Consider the following 21,105-nt stretch of genomic DNA (forward strand, 5'->3'; position numbering starts at 1 on the left):
TCTGCACATCCCTGAAACAAGTTACATTCAGTCATATTGAAGGTATCCTCGCATACTGAAAGATTAGTGTGTATTTTGATTGTTGTTAGTACCAAGGACAGATAGCAGTGCAGCACAGACCTGTACCTTACTTATGGGATGATATCCATGGAATCAATAAGAATCTGTCATGCCATGTGGTAACACCACACACACACACACACACACACACACACACACACACACACACACACACACACACACACACACACACACACACAATACATGAAACAGACAGTGCTGAAGATGAGGTATGAGATAGGTCCAGGGTATATAATATATTATTTTCGCAATAAGAGGCCGTGTTTTTGCACAATCCCAATCACACTATGATTATTATTCTATCCTTTTAATTTCGTCGAAATTATTCTGAAATGTCTAAGTCACACCATAAACATGCTGAAATGCTGTGCCATTATTGTATTGAGCAGAAACGTCTTCATATTTAACCAATTCAGAAATCTATACAGTAGCAACCCCGAAGCAACCAAAGTAGGGGATCATTGAATACTGCCCATGATCCTCTATCACTGGTAAATGAGCCATGATTATAGAATTGTTCTGGAGAAGCTCCTATGGGAAGAACCAGCGGATGCAGTTTCTGTGTATCCTCTTCATCTCTCCATCTCACTGACCCTTGGGCTTTGCCTGGTCCTTGCTCTTGAGCTTGGTGCGGACTACTGCAACAGTAGTGAGGAAGTTGCCCATAAACAGAATGAGGAATGAGATTCCACACATTGAGACCTAGAATGACACAGCAGAAATTGTAAATACTAGCGTAAGATGGGGAAGACAGCTTTTTTATTATTATATAATAGAAAATTGGATGGCTTTTTGTCTGCATTTATGGATGGGAGACTATAATGAAAAGGGCATTATACGTTAAAAAAATTAATCAAAATGTTATGGACAAACCAAATGCCATGTTTACACATTACCATTGCTAAGACATGAGGCCCTCTTTATCATTATCAACTGAATAACTTTAGGGGGTGTCGGAGCAAAGAATATGTCTATCAGGAAAGCTGTCTGAGGGCACACTGACCTGCCACTCTTTACAGTCTGGGAGCCGAGCCATCTTGAACAGAGAGAGTCCATTGTAGAGTTGCCAAAACTGCAACACAAAACATCACTTACCTACTTTACACACACATCTTAAACACACACATTAAGTAATACACACGCATGCACGCACACACACACACACACACACACACACACACACACACACACACACACACACACACACACACACACACACACACACAATACCAAATGCTAGGTCAATAAAATGTTCAGGGCAGACAAGGGTTCAAATACTTGAAAAATACTTGAAAAATACTTTTAGCACGTGCTTGAGTCTGCCTGGAGTTCCAGATGGGCAGGGTTATCAGTTTTGGGACTTTTCTATTGGTTTATTAAGCCAGGCAAGTTCAAACTGGCACAGATAAAGTATTTGAAATTATTCTTTCAAGTTTAAAACCCAGGTCTGGTTCAGGAGCCGCTGAAACATGACAAAGCATAATTCTACAATATGACTGAAGATTTACAGTGCCTTCAGAAAGTATTCACACCCCTATACTTTTTCCACATTTTGTTGTGTTACAGCCTGAATTTAAAATTGAGATTTTGTGTCACTGGCCTATATACAATACCCCATAATGTCAAAGTGGAATTTTGTTTGTAGAAAATGTTCGAAATCATAAAAAAATGAAAAGCTGAAATGTCTTGAGTCAATAAGTATTCAACCCCTTTCTTATGGCAAGCCTAAATAAGTTCAGGAGTAAAACTGTGCTTTTTAATTCACATAATAAGCTGCATGGACTTATTCTGTGTTCAATATTAGTGGTTTACATGATTTTTGAATTACTACCCCATCTCTGTACCCCACACATACAATTATCTGTAAGGTCCCTCAATTGAGGAGTGAATTTCAAGCACAGATTCAACCACAAAGACCAGGGAGGTTTTTCAATGCCTCGCAAAGAAGGACACCGATTGGTAGATTGGTAGTGTAAAAAAATATCAGTTTGAGCATGGTGAAGTTATTAATTAGGCTGTGGATGGTGTATCAATACACCCAGTCACTACAAAGATACAGGCATCCTTCCTAACTCAGTTGCCGGAGAGGAAGGAAACCGCTCAAGGATTTCACCATGAGACCAATCGTGATTTTAAAGCAGTTACAGAGTTTAATGGTTGTGATATGAGAAAACTGAGGATGGATCAACAACATTGTAGTTACTCCACAATACTAACCTAAATGACAGAGTGAAAGGAAGGAAGCCTGTACATAATAAAAATATTCCAAAACATGCATCCTGTTTGCAACAAGGCACTTAAGTAATAATGAAAAAAATGAGACAAAGAAATTAACTTTATGTCCTGAATACAAAGTGTTATGTTTGGGGCAAATCCAACACAACACATCACTGAGTACCACTCTTCATATTTTCAAGCATGGTGGTGGCTGCATCATGTTATGGGTATGCTTGTCATTGGCAATGACTATGGAGCTTAATTTTTTTTTAAATAAACAGAACACCGCTAAGCACAGGCAAAATCTTAGAAGAAAACCTGCTTCAGATCTTCTTTCCAACAGACACTGGGCCAAATTTACACTGGAGTTGATTACCAAGACGACATTGAATGTTCCTGAGTAGCCTAGTTACAGTTGTAACTTAAAATCAGCTTGAAAATATATAGCAAGACTTAAACATTTCTTTCTAGCAATGATCAACAACCAACTTGACAGAGCTTGAAGAATATTTTAAATAATAATGGGCAAATATTGTACAATCCAGATGTGCAAAGCTCTTAGAGACTTACCCAAAAAGACTCACAGCTGTAATTGCTGCCAAAGGTGTTTCTAACATGTATTGTCTCAGGGGGGTGAATACTTGCTGCCCTATGTAAATAGTAATTGAACACTTTTCACTTGAATAATGTTTACATACTGTTTTACCCTCTTCATATGTATATACTGTATTCTAGTCAAGGCTCATCCTATATAACTACTGCTGTTCACACCCTTTCTATTCATATACTGTCCATAATGTCTATACACACCATCATATACATATATTTATATTCCGGACTCTAACATTGCTCATCCTGATATTTCTTAATTCCTTTCTTTTTATTTTGCGATTTGTGTTTATTGTATTGTTAGGTATTACTGCACTGTTGGAGCTAGAAACACAAGAATTTCGCTGCACCAGCGAAAACATCTGCAAAATATGTGTACGTGACCAATAACATTTGATTTGATTATTCTAATCAAAATATACAGTAACAGTCAAAAGTTTGGACACACCTACTCATTCAAGGGGTTTTCTTTATTTTTTTACTATTTTCTACATTGTAGAATAATAGTGAAGACATCAAAACCATTAAATAACACATATGGAATCATGTAGTAACCAAAAAAGTGTTAAACAAATCAAAATATATTTTATATTTGAGATTCTTCAAAAAGCCACTCTTTGCCTTGATGACAGCTTTGCACACTCTTGGCATTCTCTCAACCAGCTTCACCTGGAATGCTTTTCCGACAGTCTTGAAGGAGTTCCCACATATGCTGAGCACTTGTTGGCTGCTTTTCCTTCACTCTGCCGTCCGACTCATCCCAAACCATCTCAATTGGGTTGAGGTCGGGGGGTTGTGGAGGCCAGGTCATCTGATGCAGCACTCCATCACTCTCCTTCTTGGTAAAATAGCCTTACACAGCCTGGAGGTGTGTTGGGTCATTGTCCTGTTGAGAAACAAATGATAGTCCCACTAAGCCCAAACCAGATGGGATGGCGTATCGCTGCAGAATGCTGTGGTAGCCATGCTGGTTAAGTGTGCCTTGAATTCTAAATAAATCACAGACAGTGTCACCAGTAAAGCACCCCCACACCATAACACCTCCTCCTCCATGCTTTACGGTGGGAACTACACATGCGGAGATCATCCGTTCACCAACACCGCGTCTCACAAAGACACGGCGGTTGGAACCAAAAATCTCAAATTTGGACTCCAGACCAAAGGACACATTTCCACCGGTCTAATGTCCATTGCTCGTGTTTCTTGGGCCAAGCAGGTCTCTTCTTCTTATTGGTGTCCTTTAGTAGTGGCTTCTTTGCAGCAATTCGACCATGAAGGCCTGATTCACACAGTCTCCTCTGAACAGTTGATGTTGAGATGTGTCTGTTACTTGAACTCTGTGAAGCATTTATTTGTGCTGCAATTTCTGAGGCTGGTAACTCTAATTAACTTATCCTCTGCAGCAGAGGTAACTCTGGGTATTCCATTCCTGTGGCAGTCCTCATGTGAGCCAGTTTCATCATAGCGCTTAATGGTTTTTGCGACTGCACTTGAAGAAACTTTCAAAGTTCTTGAAATGTTCCGTATTGACTGACCTTCATGTCTTAAAGTAATGATGGACTGTCGTTTCGCTTTCCATTTTTTAGCTGTTCTTGCCATAATATGGACTTGGTCTTTTACCAAATAGTGCTATCTTCTGTATACCCCCCCCACCTTGTCACAACACCAGGTCACAGTTGTAAATGAGAACTTGTTCTCAACTGGTTTACCTGGTTAAATAAAGGTGAAAAAAAAAAAAAAAAACACACCTGATTGGCTCAAACGCATTAAGAAGGAAATAAATTCCACAAATTAACTTTTAAGAATGCACACCTATTAATTCAAATGCATTCCAGGTGACTACCTCATGAAGCTGGTTGAGAGAATGCCAAGAGTGTGCAAAGCTGTCATCAAGGCAAAGGGTGGCTATTTGAAGAATCTCAAATATAAAATATATTTTCATTTGTTTAACACTTTTTTGGTTACTACACATTCCATATGTGTTATTTCATAGATTTACAAATAATGACAATTAAATCCATTTTAATCCCACTTTGTAAAACAACAAAATGTGGTCAAGGGGTGTGAATACTTTTTGTAGGCACTGTATGTGTGATTTACTATGCAATCCCTATGCAACAACAAAGTAGGCTCAATGTGACTCAGCATTATATACGTGACAAAGCAAACGAACTCCAGCTCAACTAATGCTGAGCTGGGAAGAATCCCACAGCCAGATCCCATACTCACATGTCCAAAAAACAGGAAGGGCAGAAGAAATGTCAGCCCTCGCCACATCCAGGACTGAAATCCTTCTAAAAGATAGATGGACACAGCGTAGACGTAAACAAATGTATCTCTATATAACTATGTATCTATAACATGGAGCGTCATTGTCATTATTACATTGTGTCTCACCCACAGTCAGGTCCATGTTGTGTCTTTCTCCCAGGGTTCTTAGTCTGTACAGACAGCCGCTCTGATAGTAGTACTGCATACAGTGAACCATGCCTGTGTTGCCACCGAACATACACAAGCATACACAGACACACACACACACACACACACACACACACACACACACACACACACACACACACACACACAAAGAGGCGGTTGACATTTTTTAAAAACTCAACAATTACTTTATGTAATTTTTGTAACGCTAATGTATTACTGTTTTTTAAAGACTTGTTTTGAAAGCTTACTTTGATACAAAGAAAAGGCGAGGAATTGGTTCCTGAAACTCTGGTACAGGTATCCATCAGGCCTAAGAGATATCAGATAATGACTGTTGAATACAGTGTACGGTATTGTATACTGTATACTGTTGAACTTCACTGGCTCCCAGTTCAATACAGGATCATCTTCATATTGCTCATGCTCACCTACAAAGCACTCATCATTTGTAGTGTTTTCCATGGTTAGTCTGTCCTTATGTTTAGTGCACTTTTATATACTTACTTATTTAATATGTGATTTAATTGCTTTTTATCCTGCTGTCGTGAAAAGCGCATAGCCCTTTCCTGCAGTCAAATGACAAAATCGTCCTCTAGTGGCCTCCTGGTTGGAATGTTATTAATATGTTTCATAATTTCATAATTAATAAACATTATACAAATTTAAAATATACACAGAACATCTGGTGTTTCTATTTCAAATGGTTTTGTTATATTTCAGTCTTCTGTGATATATATAAAGTGTAATATTGGGATGCAAACTCAAAATTGAATACATTTCAACTCTATATCTGACATGGTACAGATGTCCTCTTTTTTTAAAGCCCATAACCATGTATGTGAGGTGTATACTTTTGTTTCAAAGTAGATTTGTTTAAGACTACCAAGAAACACTGTGTGACCCTGATTTACCCCACTGCATTAAATTAACTTAAAATAAAATGTTTTATTATTATTATTAATACAACGTAACTTTCACGCGTTGCTACAGAACTCAATGTGCTGGTTTGCTAACACCAAAGGGGACAATTTGATCCACAATGAAATTGACAAGGAATAGAAACTGGATGCAAACTGGATTCAACTGTTTGCCATCTATCATACCCTTGCTTGAAACTGGAACTGACAATGAAAAAACCTACAGTGTGGTTGGTGTGTGATCAACTATTGGCAACAAGGGCTTCCTGAGTTTGCTCACCATGTCAGCATGACTCCAGACAGAAAGGCTGAGACATAATGGTGGAAAACCCACCAGCCTTTGATCCTGAAACAACAACCAAATACAACGAGAAAATAATCAGAAAAGACATAGACATGGCGAAATATGAATATGAAGAGCATCATACTGTAACATACTGTAATAGTTATTATTTTGCCAAAGTAATTTACGGTCGAGCTGTGTAAGGATGTATCTCAGCCAGGGATTAGGTCTGAAGACTGATGGGCCTACCTGGACCCGTTGCTGATGAGGATGCTCTCCCGTATGGTGAGGGTGCAGTAGTACCACACCAGCAAGAAGTTGAAGATCGCGTCAACAAATCTAGACAGGGTACAGACACACAAACATGCGCACACACGCACACGCGCACACACGCACACGCCACACACACACACACACACACACACACACACACACACACACACACACACACACACACACACACACAGAGAGAGACTCAGACACTAGACAGGGTTGAATGACATTTTATTGCTTATGGGTACCTTTATGTATGTGTAAAATATTACTGTTCTCAGATTTTTAATTAATAGATTTTAGATGTGTATTAAAATGGGTTTTGTTGCAAATCGCTATATAGCCATTGTTTAGCTAAAATGGAATGTTCGTATCCTGTATATTTGACTGTGATATGTGGTTGTCTCACCTAGCTATCTTAAGATGAACTGTAAGTCGCTTGCTCTGGAGAAGAGCATCTGCTAAATGACTAAAATGTCAAATGTAAATATTTTACATACAGATCTCATATTACTGTATAGACTTTTTTTTACATTAAAAAAATATATATTGATGTCACAAATGTATCATTTGTATTCATTCTTTATAAAAAATGTCACATTCTTTGTCACATTTGACTGTGTAAAACCTAGTATCACTACTTATTTCTCAGAGCGTGCGGCAGATACAGTATATAGCGTTTTGGAACAAAACATGATTATTTGTCTCTGAAATAATAATAATATGCCATTTAGCAGACGTTTTTATCCAAAGCGACTGTCACGGTTTCGGCCGAGACTGCTCCTCCTCCTGGTTCGGGCAGGCTTCGGCGTTCGCCGTCCCCGGAGTACTAGCTGCCACCATTGAATGTTTCGTGGTGTGATTGCTTTGGTCTGTCTTGTACACCTGTGTCTGTTTGTGTTCTGATTACGTGTCCTATAAGTTCCCTGTTTTGTATTGGTTAGATTGTGTGTTGTTGTCTGCCTGTATTTCGGAGCTGCTTGTTGACGCTCTGTTTGTTTTGTTTAGTGTTTACGCATGGTTTACGTATTCACTCGCCTCTGTTTGTTTCGAGGCCGTGTATTGTATTTTTGCACTTTTGACTAGTAAAGTCTGTTGGACGAAGCCTCTGTGTCCTGCGCCTGACTCCTCCACCACATCCACATCGGTTCTTCTGACAGAACAACACACCAACTATGGAGTCAGCAGGAGCAGCTGCGACACCCAAGTCGCTGGAGGAACGGATCAGCTATCAGGACACCATGATCCGGCAACTTGGGTCCGCCATGGACGAGGTGTCCAACACTCTGCGCCGGTTGGTTACTGGGGAGGTGCCCACGTCTTCTTACACCATCCCATCACCAACGGCCAGTCCTCCTCTCACAGCACCGGAACCCAGGGGCATTCGGCTCTCGCTCCCGAGGGCATATGACGGTTCTGCAGCCGGGTGTCAGGGGTTCCTCCTGCAGGTGGAACTTTACCTGGCTACCCTACACCCAGCGCCCTCGGGATACGAGAGCGTCTCCGCCCTCATCTCTTGTCTATCCGGCAAGGCGTTGGAGTGGGCCAACGCCGAATGGAGGGGAATAGACGCCGCTACCATCACCTACGCGGAGTTCTCCCGCCGCTTCAGGGCTGTCTTCGATCACCCACCTGAGGGAAAGGCGGCGGGGAGCGTCTGTTCCACCTCCGACAGGGGAAGAGGAGCGCACAGGAGTTCGCCCTGGAGTTCCGGACTCTAGCGGCGGATGCGGGGTGGAATGAGAGGGCCCTCATCGACCATTACCGGTGTAGCCTACGAGAGGACGTTCGTCGTGAGCTGGCCTGCAGGGACACCAACCTATCCTTCGACCAGTTGGTGGACATCTCCATCCGTCTCGACACCCTGCTGGCTACCCGCGGACGTCCCGAGTGGGGGTCGTCCATTCCACCCTCCAGCACCTCCGAGCCGATTCCCATGGAGCTCGGGGGTGCTGGCGCTAGAGAGAGGAGGAGAGAGAACCCGAGGGGGGCCATCCCCTGCACCAACTGTGGCCGTGGAGGACACACCGCGGCCAGGTGCTGGGGAGGGTCTCCTGGGAGAGGGACAACAGGTCACGCACTGGGGAGTCATTTCAGGTGAGTAGGCGCCCCCACTTACCCAGAGCTCTCTGTTGGTCACATGAGTATTCCTGTGAGATTTCCACAGGTGGCACCTCATTCCCAGCATAAGGCGCTAGTAGATTCAGGCGCAGCTGGGAATCTTATTGATCGTGCATTTTGTGATAGGTTAGGAATTCCCCTTCGGCCGGTAGAAGCCCCCTTTCCTGTCCACGCCCTAGACAGCCGGCCGTTGGGGTCGGGCTGATCAAAGAAGTCACAGCACCACTTAAGATGACGACGCAGGGGGGTCATGAGGAGATCATTCAGTTTTATCTGATTGACTCTCCTGCGTACCCCGTGGTGCTGGGGCTTCCCTGGTTAAGCGCCCATGATCCTACCATTGCGTGGCGAACCAAGTGCCCGCAATGCGCATTCCCCCTGAGTATGAGGACTTAGCACTTGTGTTCAGCAAAACGAGGGCAACACGGCTACCACCTCATAGACAGGGGGACTGTGCGATAAATCTCCAAACAGGAGCGGCACTTCCGCGGAGCCGTGTGTATCCCCTGTCTCAAGAGGAGACTGCGGCTATGGAGACTTACATAGCCGAGTCCTTGGCACAGGGATACATACGGTCCTCCACTTCCCGGTTTCCTCGAGTTTCTTCTTTGTGAAGAAGAAGGACGGGGGTTTGCGCCCTGTATTGATTACCGTAGTCTCAATCAGATCACGGTTAAGTACAGTTACCCTCTTCCACTGATTGCGACTATGACAGAATCATTACGCGGAGCGCAGTTCTTCACAAAGTTGGATCTCAGGAGCGCGTACAATCTGGTGTGCATTAGGGAGGGGGGATGAATGGAAACGGCATTTAGCACCACCTCGGGTCATTACAGTATCTCGTCATGCCATACGGGTTAATGAATGCTCCTTCAGTCTTCCAATCCTTTGTTGACGAGATTTTCCGGGACATGCGTGGGCAGGGTGTGGTAGTGTACATCGACGACATCCTAGTGTACTCTTCTACACGAGCCGAGCATGTAGCCCTGGTGCGCCGAGTGTTGAGAAGACTGTTGGAGCATGACTTGTATGTCAAGGCAGAGAAATGCCTGTTCTTCCATGAGTCCGTCTCCTTTTTGGGTTACCGGTTGTCCGCGTCTGGTGTGGAGATAGAGGTAGACCGTGTGTTGGCCGTGCGTAATTGGCAAACTCCAACCACTGTAAAAGAGGTGCAGCAGTTCTTGGGTTTTGCTAATTACTACCGGAGGTTTATCCGGGGCTTTGGACAGGTTGCAGCTCCCATTACGTCCCTGCTAAAGGGGGGTCCGGTTCGTTTGCAGTGGTCAGCTGAGGCGGACAGGGCATTTGTCAAACTAAAGAACCTGTTCACCTCGGCCCCGGTGCTGGCGCATCCGGATCCCTCTTTACCATTCCAAGTAGAGGTAGACGCGTCCGAGACCGGTATTGAGCAGTCCTGTCCCAACGGTCCGGCACGCCACCTAAGCTCCGCCCCTGTGCGTTCTACTCCAAGAAGCTCAGCTCGGCGGAGCGCAATTATGACGTTGGGGACAGGGAGCTGTTAGCTGTAGTCCAGGCCCTAAAGGTGTGGAGGCATTGGCTTGAGGGGGCTCAACACCCTTTCCTCATTCTGACTGATCACCATAACCTGGAGTACATCCGGGCAGCTAGGAGATTGAACCCTCGTCAGGCTAGGTGGAACATGTTCCTGACCCGGTTTGTTTTTAAGATCACATACATCCCAGGGTCCCAGAACGGTAAGGCAGACGCCCTGTCCCGGCGGTATGACACAGAGGAGAGGGCCATTGAGCCTACTTCCATACTGCCGGAGTCTTGTCTGGTGGCTCCGGTGGTATGGGATGTCGATGCGGAAATCGAGCGGGCACTGCGTACCGACCCTACTCCCCCGAGTGTCCCGTGGGGCGGACGTGCGTTCCGCTCGAGGTTCGTGGATCGTCTTATTTATTGGGCTCATACATCACCCTCCTCTGGACATCCAGGTATTGGCCGGACAGTGCACTGCCTTAGCGTGAAATACTGGTGGCCAACGTTAGCTAAGGATGTGAGGGTTTATGTCTCCTCCTGCTCGGTGTGCGCCCAGTGTAAGGTGCCTAGACATTTGCCCAGGGGTAAGTTACATCCCCTGCCCGTTCCCACAACGACCATGGTCCCACCTCTCGGTGGATTTTGTAACCGACCTACCCCCTTCCCAGGGAATACCACCATTTTGGTCGTTGTGGATCGGTTCTCCAAGGCCTGTCATCTCCTCCCAATGCCGGGTCTCCCTACTGCCCTACAGACCGCCGAGGCCCTATTTACCCACGTGTTCCGGCACTATGGGGTCCCCGAGGATATTGTGTCTGACCGAGGTCCCCAGTTCACCTCCAGAGTCTGGGGGGCGTTCATGGAGCAGCTTGGGGGTCTCGGTGAGCCTTACCTCGGGGTACCACCCAGAGAGCAATGGGCAGGTTGAACGAGTCAACCAGGATGTGGGTAGGTTTCTGAGGTCCTATTGCCGGGACCGGCCGGAGGAGTGGTCTAGGTATATCCCCTGGGCAGAGATGGCCCAGAACTCTCTCCGCCACTCCTCCACCAATTTAACACCTTTCCAGTGTGTTTTAGGGTATCAGCCGGTCCTGGCACCGTGGCACGAGAGCCAGATCGAGGCCCCTGCGGTGGACGAGGTGGATTCGGCGCTCGGAGGAGACGTGGGACGCTGCCCATGTCCATCTGCAGCGGGCCATCCGTCAACAAAAGGCGAGCGCCGATCGCCACCGCAGTGAGGGACCGGTGTACGCACCGGGAGATCGAGTCTGGCTCTCGACTCGAAACCTGCCCCTCCGCCTGCCCTGCCGGAAGCTGGGTCGGCGGTTTGTGGGCCCCTTTAAAGTCCTGAGAAGATTGAACGAGGTGTGTTACAGGTTACAACTGCCTATTGAGTACAAGAATATTAACCCCTCGTCCATGTGTCTCTTCTCAGGCCGGTGGTAGCTGGCCCACTCCAAGAAGATGAGATAGGAGAGACCCCTCCGCCCCCTTTGGACATCGAGGGGGCCCCGGCGTACAGGGTCCGGACCATCTTGGACTCGAGGCGCCGGATGAGTGGTCTCCAGTATCTCGTGGAGTGGGAGGGTACGGTCCGGAGGAACGATGCTGGGTGCCTAGGAGGGACATCCTAGATCCACCCCTCCTGACTGAGTTCCACCGTGGGCATCCCACGCGCCCGGGTCGCGTCCTCCTGGCCGTCCCGAGGCCGGGGTCGGCGCACGGCTGGGGCCGCGCGTCAAGGGGGTACTGTCACGGTTTCGGCCGAGACTGCTCCTCCTCCTGGTTCGGGCAGGCTTCGGCGTTCGCCGTCCCCGGAGTACTAGCTGCCACCGTTGAATGTTTCGTGGTGTGATTGCTTTGGTCTGTCTTGTACACCTGTGTCTGTTTGTGTTCTGATTACGTGTCCTATAAGTTCCCTGTTTTGTATTGGTTAGATTGTGTGTTGTTGTCTGCCTGTATTTCGGAGCTGCTTGTTGACGCTCTGTTTGTTTTGTTTAGTGTTTACGCATGGTTTACATATTCACTCGCCTCTGTTTGTTTCGAGGCCGTGTATTGTATTTTTGCACTTTTGACTAGTAAAGTCTGTTGGACGAAGCCTCTGTGTCCTGCGCCTGACTCCTCCACCACATCCACATCGGTTCTTCTGACAGCGACTTACAGTCATGCGTGCATACATTTTTTTTGTGTATGGGTGGTCCCGGGGATTGAACCCACTACCCTGGCGTTACAAGCGCCGTGCTCTACCAACTGAGCTACAGAGGACCATCAAGTGATAGATTTCAAACAAATACCTGTTTTTCACTGAACAACCCCATGCCATGACAAGATGGTGAAAAACACACCAATCTCTTTCATAAGTTCTTTTAACAATAAAAGCTCATTTACCAACAATTCTGAAAATGGATATACACTGTATTGTGTTTCAGAATAAAACTCTTCATTTGCTGTCAAGTCACAATTATGAAGATTTTGTGGGCTTATTCATTTCTATTCAAGCTTACCTGTAGCTCACAAAGAAATAACACATGAAGGCGAATAGGAGCAGTAAAACTGTGAGGTACAGCTTGAATTTCTCATATTCATCTTTGTAGGCAAATCTGAGGAGGAAGATACATTTTAGTCATTTAGCAGACGCTCCTATCCAGAGCGACTTACAGTTAGTGAGTGCATACAGTGGAGAAAAAAAGTATTTAGTCAGCCACCAATTGTGCAAGTTCTCCCACTTAAAAAGATGAGAGAGGCCTGTAATTTTCATCATAGGTACACGTCAACTATGACAGACAAAACTAGATTTTTTTCTCTCCAGAAAATCACATTGTAAGATTTTAAATGAATTTATTTGCAAATTATGGTGGAAAATAAGTATTTGGTCAACAACAAAAGTTTCTCAATACTTTGTTATATACCCTTTGTTGGCAATGACACAGGTCAAACGTTTTCTGTAAGTCTTCACAAGGTTTTCACACACTGTTGCTGGTATTTTGGCCCATTCCTCCATGCAGATCTCCTCTAGAGCAGTGATGTTTTGGGGCTGTCGCTGGGCAACACAGACTTTCAACTCCCTCCAAAGATTTTCTATGGGGTTGAGATCTGGAGACTGGCTAGGCCACTCCAGGACCTTGAAATGCTTCTTACGAAGCCACTCCTTCGTTGCCCGGGCGGTGTGTTTGGGATCATTGTCATGCTGAAAGACCCAGCCACGTTTCATCTTCAATGCCCTTGCTGATGGAAGGAGGTTTTCACTCAAAATTTCACGATACATGGCCCCATTCATTCTTTCCTTTACACGGATCAGTTGTCCTGGTCCCTTTGCAGAAAAACAGCCCCAAAGCATGATGTTTTCACCCCCATGCTTCACAGTAGGTATGGTGTTCTTTGGATGCAACTTAGCATTCTTTGTCCTCCAAACACGACGAGTTTAGTTTTTACCAAAAAGTTCTATTTTGGTTTCATCTGACCATATGACATTCTCCCAATCCTCTTCTGGATCATCCAAATGCACTCTAGCAAACTTCAGACGGGCCTGGACATGTACTGGCTTAAGCAGGGGGACACGTCTGGCACTGCAGGATTTGAGTCCCTGGTGGCGTAGTGTGTTACTGATGGTAGGCTTTGTTACTTTGGTCCCAGCTCTCTGCAGGTCATTCACTAGGTCCCCCCGTGTGGTTCTGGGATTTTTGCTCACCGTTCTTGTGATCATTTTGACCCCACGGGGTGAGATCTTGCGTGGAGCCCCAGATCGAGGGAGATTATCAGTGGTCTTGTATGTCTTCCATTTCCTAATAATTGCTCCCACAGTTGATTTATTCAAACCAAGCTGCTCACCTATTGCAGATTCAGTCTTCCCAGCCTGGTGCAGGTCTACAATTTTGTTTCTGGTGTCCTTTGACAGCTCTTTGGTCTTGGCTATAGTGGAGTTTGGAGTGTGACTGTTTGAGGTTGTGGACAGGTGTCTTTTATACTGATAACAAGTTCAAACAGGTGCCATTAATACAGGTAACGAGTGGAGGACAGAGGAGCCTCTTAAAGAAGAAGTTACAGGTCTGTGGGAGCCAGAAATCTTGCTTGTTTGTAGGTGACGAAATACTTATTTTCAAATAATTCATAAAAAATCCTACAATGTGATTTTCTGGAAAGAAAAATCTCAATTTGTCTGTCATAGTTGACGTGTACCTATGATGTAAATTACAGGCCTCTCTCATCTTTTTAAGTGGGAGAACTTGCACAATTGGTGGCTGACTAAATACTTTTTTTCCCCACTGTACATTATTTTATTTATTTATTTTTTCATACCCCCCGTGGGAATCGAACCCACAACCCTGAACCCACACCAACTGAGCTACATCCCTGCCGTCCATTCCCTCCCCTACCCTAGACGACGCTGGGCCAATTGTGTGCCGCCCCATGGGTCTCCCGGTCACGGCCGGCTACGACAGAGCCTGGATCTCTAGAGGCACAGCTAGCACTGCAATGCAGTGCCTTAGACCACTGCGCCACTCGGGAGTTTCTAATTATGCAAAGTCACTCTGTTGCCATCTCCATAAATCTACAAGTCAACCTTTGACTGAAAACAGCATGAAACATGATTTATGATTTGTTATTCATCAGCTCCGTCTGATGGGGACATAGGACTACTAATCGGTTTATGTTTTTTAATATAAATATACAATTCACTAGATAAGAAGTACAGTATGTAAAAATTTCTAAGAGTTAACAAATCCATTAAAGTGGAAGCTACTTACTTTGACTGTTTGCTTAGAAGAGTCACGCTTACATTGCCCAGAACAAGATTGAGATACAGCCTGTAGTTTGTGAGATATGAATGAGAATTGTTTTATTTAACTAGCCATTGAAATATATAAATCCTCAGAATAGGAAAACAGCCAACAACTCTTTCAAATGTCCCTCCCGAGACCTGTGAAATAATGTTTTAAATGTAGTGACACTCATACCCATTTTTCTTTGGAAGGAAAGCCTCCATTTCAAAGAAAGTGTTGGGTCTTGCCTTGATGTGCTCCTTGATTTCATCCAATGTTTTTACATCCTCCTCTGTCAGTCTCTCCTTATTACATCTGTTGATAAAGGATGGATAGAGGGCCTTGAAAAACAGTGTGTTAGGGTGCATGAAACCGTTTAGAGAAAGAGAGAAGTGTGTGTGTGTGTGAGCGCGTGTATACGTGTGCAGTAACTGACTTCTTCACTAACTGAGACATGTCCTTCAGTCTACTCCGCTGGTGGGCGATAGAGGAAGAGCAATTGCTCTGCAGCTTGGAAACTTCATCTAGTTTCTGCAAGTATAGCCGGTGACTCTCCTGGTAACAACATTTTAAATATCATCATATCAATATATAAGATACTGACAATAATGTATAGCCTATTAAATCTATTCTAATTATTATTCCTTTTTGATGAAGCACTGTGATTACTGTAACACTATATAACTGTGTAAGTAAGCCTTTCAAGGTCGTCTACACCCGTTGTATTCAGTGCATGTGACAAATAAAATTGTATTTTATTTGTATTAGAATAGGATCTGAAATCTCACCTGAATCTGATGATACTCTTTCTCTAGACTTTCCCACTCTTGCAGTGCAGCTGTCAAACTTGGAGGCATATTTTCTAACTTTTGTGAGTTTCCCAATTGCTGAAATCTTAGTGTCCTCCTGGAATTTTGTGTCCTCTGGCTGATAGAGGCCTACTGCTCAAAATCACAGGCAATGTCAACAGGGTCTTGCTGTTAAATCTACCAGAGATCAGCTCGAGTCTATATGAACAAACTGTTACTGACCGTGTAATGTGAAACGTTTTCAGGGAGTGTGTAATACGTGTCCATGGGCTGTTTATGGCAGGTAGTGAACTTTGACTTTGTTACAAATATGCTTGATTGACATGGACATTGTTCTCTCTTGCAATTTTCTGTTTATCACATCTTTCATCTCGTTCTCTCAATCCAACTAGTATTCCTCTTTATTACTTCTGCAACTAACACCTGTTTTGGACAACAGTCCTAGTGCTGTGCTGACTGCACATTATCAGGAGGATATACTGTATCCTCATTCTTGTTTGTGAACCTTGTAATGTGGCAAAAAGCTATCAATACATAGCTGTAAGGACATGCATATTTCAGTAGGTTATTATGTAATAAATAGTTAAGGAAGGTGCATTTAGGTTTTATTTTATTTGGTGGCTTTTATTTGAATTACTGTATGTGATAGAATAATTCTCTACGTCAGTACAGGAAGGGTTAAGGACATAAAAAAGGGCACTTTAGAATATTGAGATGGTCACTAGTGGTTTGTGTGAGTCACAGTGAGCATGGCGGCAGCCAAGATGTGGGCGGAACCAGAAATGTTACTTGGTTCTGAAAATGCGGAAAGTGAAGTTTGTGACAGTTAATGGAAAATTGTGAAATCAAACGAACAAAAGTTATAGTGGAAGACAAGGATCAATCCAATAAGGAAGTTCATTTGGGAGATCCATTTGTACTATCGAGGACTGTGAAGAGAGCAGTGGGAAAGGTTGATTCAATCAAGGACACTAGAAGAGGCCTTGTTTTGGTTAATTGTATAAATGAAGTACAGAAGAGGTGTGCACCGGATCTGGCAAAATTGCCCACGTCGCAAGTGACCTGCATCTTCGGAGCAGGGCGCCTGCCAAAGAAGTTACAGTGTACCTGGAGTCTTGTTAGATATACTGTAGATGACGAGTACCTTATTCAGAAAATCCCACGAGTGGTCAAGGCACGTTGCCTGACCTGTATGGTAAATGGAAAGAAGGAGAAAAGCCTTTCGATACTATTGTTGTTTGAGGAGACTCTATCTGCACATCTGCATGCCGTGAGAGCATTTTTGTCCAAACCACTACAGTGTGGGAATTGCAAAAGATATGGCCACAAGTCATATGCTTGCAGACAGAATAAGTATGCTATTGAAGAATCTGTGAATGGAAAATGTTGCAACTGTGGTGGGGATCATACTCTGGACTTCCTTGAGTGCACTGTTAGGGTGAAATAGGTTGAGGTGTCAAGGATCAGGGCTGTACAGAAGATCTCCTATGTGGAGGCAGTGAAGAGAGTTGAAGGAGCAAAAGGCCACATTGCTGAAGAAGATATGGCGGTGGATGCACCGCAACCAGTTGCAAATGTTTTATGTCAATCAAGTATTCTGGAAGCACTCATTGTGAAGAAGGTGGATTTTGTAGCATTGATAGCCACAGTTATTAATTGTACTGCACAAGTGTGCAGCTGAAAAGTTTTTGGGGCTCCAAGACTTCACGGCAGAAGCACTGCAAGGACAGAAAATGTAATGCACTCACAGGATCCTTCTAAGCCTGTGTAAAGACCTGATTAGAATTTTAACAGAAAAGCAAGTTTATTTAGCTTAGTTTAACTTTCTTTTTAATAGTTTGTATGAATATTTTTTACCACGCTTTATTTCCTTTTTGGGATCTTTATTATCCACCCGCACAGTAGGTGGCGGAATGCACATCCAATTGTTGCGAAAGCCGTTATACCAGAGAAGAAGAATATTTAGATGCGGCCAATCAGCAATTTTGCAATAATGATAATGAGCACCGTTTTCTGTTATCACATGGGCTACAAAGTATCAGCTGTGTGCAAAGGAGAACAACAGATGGATGGAGTGGCAGTAGAGATGGCGTCACTCGAGGAGGCAAGAAATACATTTCAATGCAGAAAAGTGGAATATTTTCACAAGGAGTTGTTTAATTGGATTTCGGAGGAGGAATAGAGGGAAAAAGAGAGGAAGAATAGGTTGAAGAGAATTAGGGAGGCGGAGGTTGAGTCAATCTGTTGAAGATGGCGGAAAAGAGGGAGGAGGTGTGTCGAAGAAGTTTGCTGTCAAGCGCAAACAGAGTGAGCCCTAAACCAAACCAAGTTCTGGAGGTGAAATGGAAGTGAATGAGGGTGAGTTAAGTGAGGTGGAAGGTGTGATGAAGAGCTCGGAGCCCAAGCCTGACATAGATGGACATGATCAAGAAGAATCTGGTCCAGTAGGAGTGACATTTTTGGAGAAAGTGGATCCTTGCCTTTTGGCAGATACATTTGTGGTTTCAGGGTGCAGTTGAATCAGTGAAGGTAACCTGTAACCTGTAGTGGACTTATGATATTTGTTTGTGTTTCTTCTGCCCAGAGGGAGCGGGCGCTCCGTGTCACACAACTTGGGTCAAGATCTGTTTCTTGCTTTGCACTTAGGAATAGGGCACATTGTCACGCCCTGGCTCTGGGGACTTTGAAATGTTGAGCCAGGGTGTGTAGTTTTTGTGTTATATTTTCTATGTTGATGTTCTAGATCGTTTAGATCTATGTTGGCCAGGGTGGTTCCCAATCAGAGGCAGCTGTATCTCGTTGTCTCTGATTGGGGACAATACTTAGGCAGCCTGTTTTGCACTAGTCGGTGTGGGATCTTGTTCCGTTAAGGTTTGTTTTGTGTAACCTAGGACTTCACGTTTCGTTCGTTCGTTGTTTTGTCGTGAGTTCAGTACTTCAATAAAATGTACGCTTATCACGCTGCGCCTTGGTCCGTATCTTCCATAAATGATCGTGACACACATTGATTGGAATGATTTCTGGGGTAGTGATAAGTGTGAAGGTGGAGCAATTTAAGTTGAAGATTCCTGGTGTTTGTGATACCCACCGTTTGGTGCCGCGCAGATCCGGTGGTGAGCGTGGTGAAACAGAGGAGTCACGGTCAGTCCTTTGAGTTTTGAGTCGGAGTCTTTACCCGACAAAGTCATGTTAGAATATATCAGTCATCCTGTTAGAGCTTTTGTGCCGAATCCACTGCGGTATTTCAGGTGCAACGTTTATGGTCATGTCGCAGCAGTGTGTAGGAGGGAGATTCCAAGATGTGGGAAGTGTGCACGAGGGCATGGGACAGAGGATTGTGTAGTTTCAGTGGATAAAGTTGTATGTGTCAACTGTAGGGGTGCCCATGTTGCTGGGGATTGGAAGTGTCCTGTGCGAGAGAGGCAGGTTGAAGTGACCAGAGTCAGAGTAGTGCAGAAGGTGTCATATGCTGAGGCAGTGAAGAAAGTAGAGGAGGATGGGTCAAGGGTGAGGGATCCTGAGAGGATCCCTGTGAGTAGTAGATCTGTGCCAGCACAGAGGGATAGGCCAACGAGTGATATATGCTTAAGTAAGGTTGGCTTCTTAGCGTTCATAGCAATAGTTATCAATTGTACTGCAGTAATGGATCGTAAATCACAGAAAATAGATGTTGTGGTGGCTGCAGAGAAGTATTTGGGTATAGGGGATTTGACTTCAGAAGAGTTTCAGGGTGTGTTGAGTGGTGTTGTCCCCTCCTCCCTGGCCGTTGGCATGGTGCAGGAGCAGATAGGGTCAAAGTAGTGGAATGGGGTAGTGGGTTTTTAATGAGTGTATGGTTAGTTGGAAGGGTGTATTTTTTTATATATATATATTTTTTTTATGTTTATTTTTTCCTTTTCCCGTTTGTATCAGAAAGTATAATGGATGTATATCATAGTCCAATTGGGGGTGGTAATGCAACAATTGGATGCCAACCGCCGATAAACCCCAAAGAAGAAGAAGACGAAGAAGAAAGTGGGAAAAAGGAGTGAAGTTGAAGAAGTAATGTTAGTAGGAGTAGAGACACAATATGATGTTCCTTGTCAACAGAGGGATCCTGACATGTTGCATGTTAAGAAGGTGGACTTTGTTGCGTTTATTACTTTGGTTATCAACTGCACAGCGCAAATGGAGAGGAAATCGGAGAAAATATGCATCATTGTGAGTGCGACTGAGCGTTTTTTGGGACTTTTCTGCAGAGGCATTACAAGGAATCCTGTCGATGAATACTCCGTCCTCACAGGAAGCCTGTGTAATGATGTGATTTGAATGTGACTGAAGGAGTGGGATGGTTGTTCGATTTATTTTTGTATTATCTCGGGTCCCCCCTTCCCGCAATGGAATATATAATTTTTGTTTTGTTTCAACACCACGTACAGTAGGTGGCGACAATACACCAATTGGTGTAGTCTGCCATAAAACTTTTTAAAGAAAGAAAAAAAGAAGAAGAAGATTTCCGTTATCTGTCATTGCAGACGCAATAGCTTTCAGCTGACAGGTCATGCAGAAACATTGACAATCACCGGACGTGAAGTTCCAGACATCCAGAAGAAAAGTTTGTTTGTTGTCAATTATATAACGGGTGGGTCTAATCCTGAATGCTGATTGGTTAAAACCGCATTCCAGCCGGTGTCTATTTAAGCAATAAGGCCCGAGGAGGTGTGGTATATGGGCAATTTCCCACGGTTAAGGGCTGTTCTTTGGCACGACGCAACGCGGAGTGCCTGGACACAGCCATTAGCCGTGGTATGTTGGCCATATATCACAAACCCCGAGGTGCCTTATTGCTATTATAAACTGGTTACCAATGTAATTAGAGCAATAAAAATAAATGTTTTGTCAAACCAGTGGTATATGGTCTGATATACCACGGCTGTCAGCCAATCAGCATTCAGGGCTCGAACAACCCAGTTTATAATCCACAAATTACCACTGGCTAAATCTATGACTTTAAAATGGCTATTTACTCTGTTCCATCTGACTATGCAATCTACTGTCTCATCAGCCCAGCCAGGCAATTTTTTATTTTGATTTCCACTATAAAAAGCATCTAG

At 44.2% G+C, this 21,105-nt stretch overlaps 2 protein-coding genes across 4 annotated transcripts in view; one reads left to right on the forward strand and one right to left on the reverse strand.

Moving 5' to 3' along the window:
• On the reverse strand, positions 1 to 16,243 carry LOC121567324 (ion channel TACAN-like). Its single transcript, XM_045217371.1, has 12 exons — positions 15,992 to 16,243; positions 15,640 to 15,758; positions 15,399 to 15,518; positions 15,189 to 15,248; positions 12,948 to 13,043; positions 6,796 to 6,885; positions 6,544 to 6,609; positions 5,595 to 5,656; positions 5,305 to 5,397; positions 5,137 to 5,201; positions 1,085 to 1,153; positions 1 to 783 (listed from the first exon to the last, which is right to left on the reverse strand). Exons 1-12 carry the CDS (start codon positions 16,058 to 16,060, stop codon positions 667 to 669), a joined length of 1,026 nt encoding a protein of 341 aa, XP_045073306.1. The 5' UTR covers positions 16,061 to 16,243; the 3' UTR covers positions 1 to 666.
• The window catches only part of LOC121567325 (lysophospholipase D GDPD1), a 23,322-nt gene continuing 17,934 nt past the window's right edge, over positions 15,718 to 21,105 (forward strand). Inside the window, exon 1 of one of the 3 annotated variants that reach the window (XM_041877279.2) lies at positions 15,718 to 15,761. The gene's annotated coding sequence lies outside the window, so the exon portion shown is untranslated. Of the gene's footprint in view, positions 15,762 to 20,023; positions 20,634 to 21,105 lie in introns of those variants that run through there. The other 2 variants (XM_041877275.2, XM_041877277.2) reach the window with 2 other exon arrangements.

This window comes from Coregonus clupeaformis, chromosome 6 (genome assembly GCF_020615455.1).
Source record: "Coregonus clupeaformis isolate EN_2021a chromosome 6, ASM2061545v1, whole genome shotgun sequence".
NCBI lineage: Eukaryota > Metazoa > Chordata > Actinopteri > Salmoniformes > Salmonidae > Coregonus > Coregonus clupeaformis.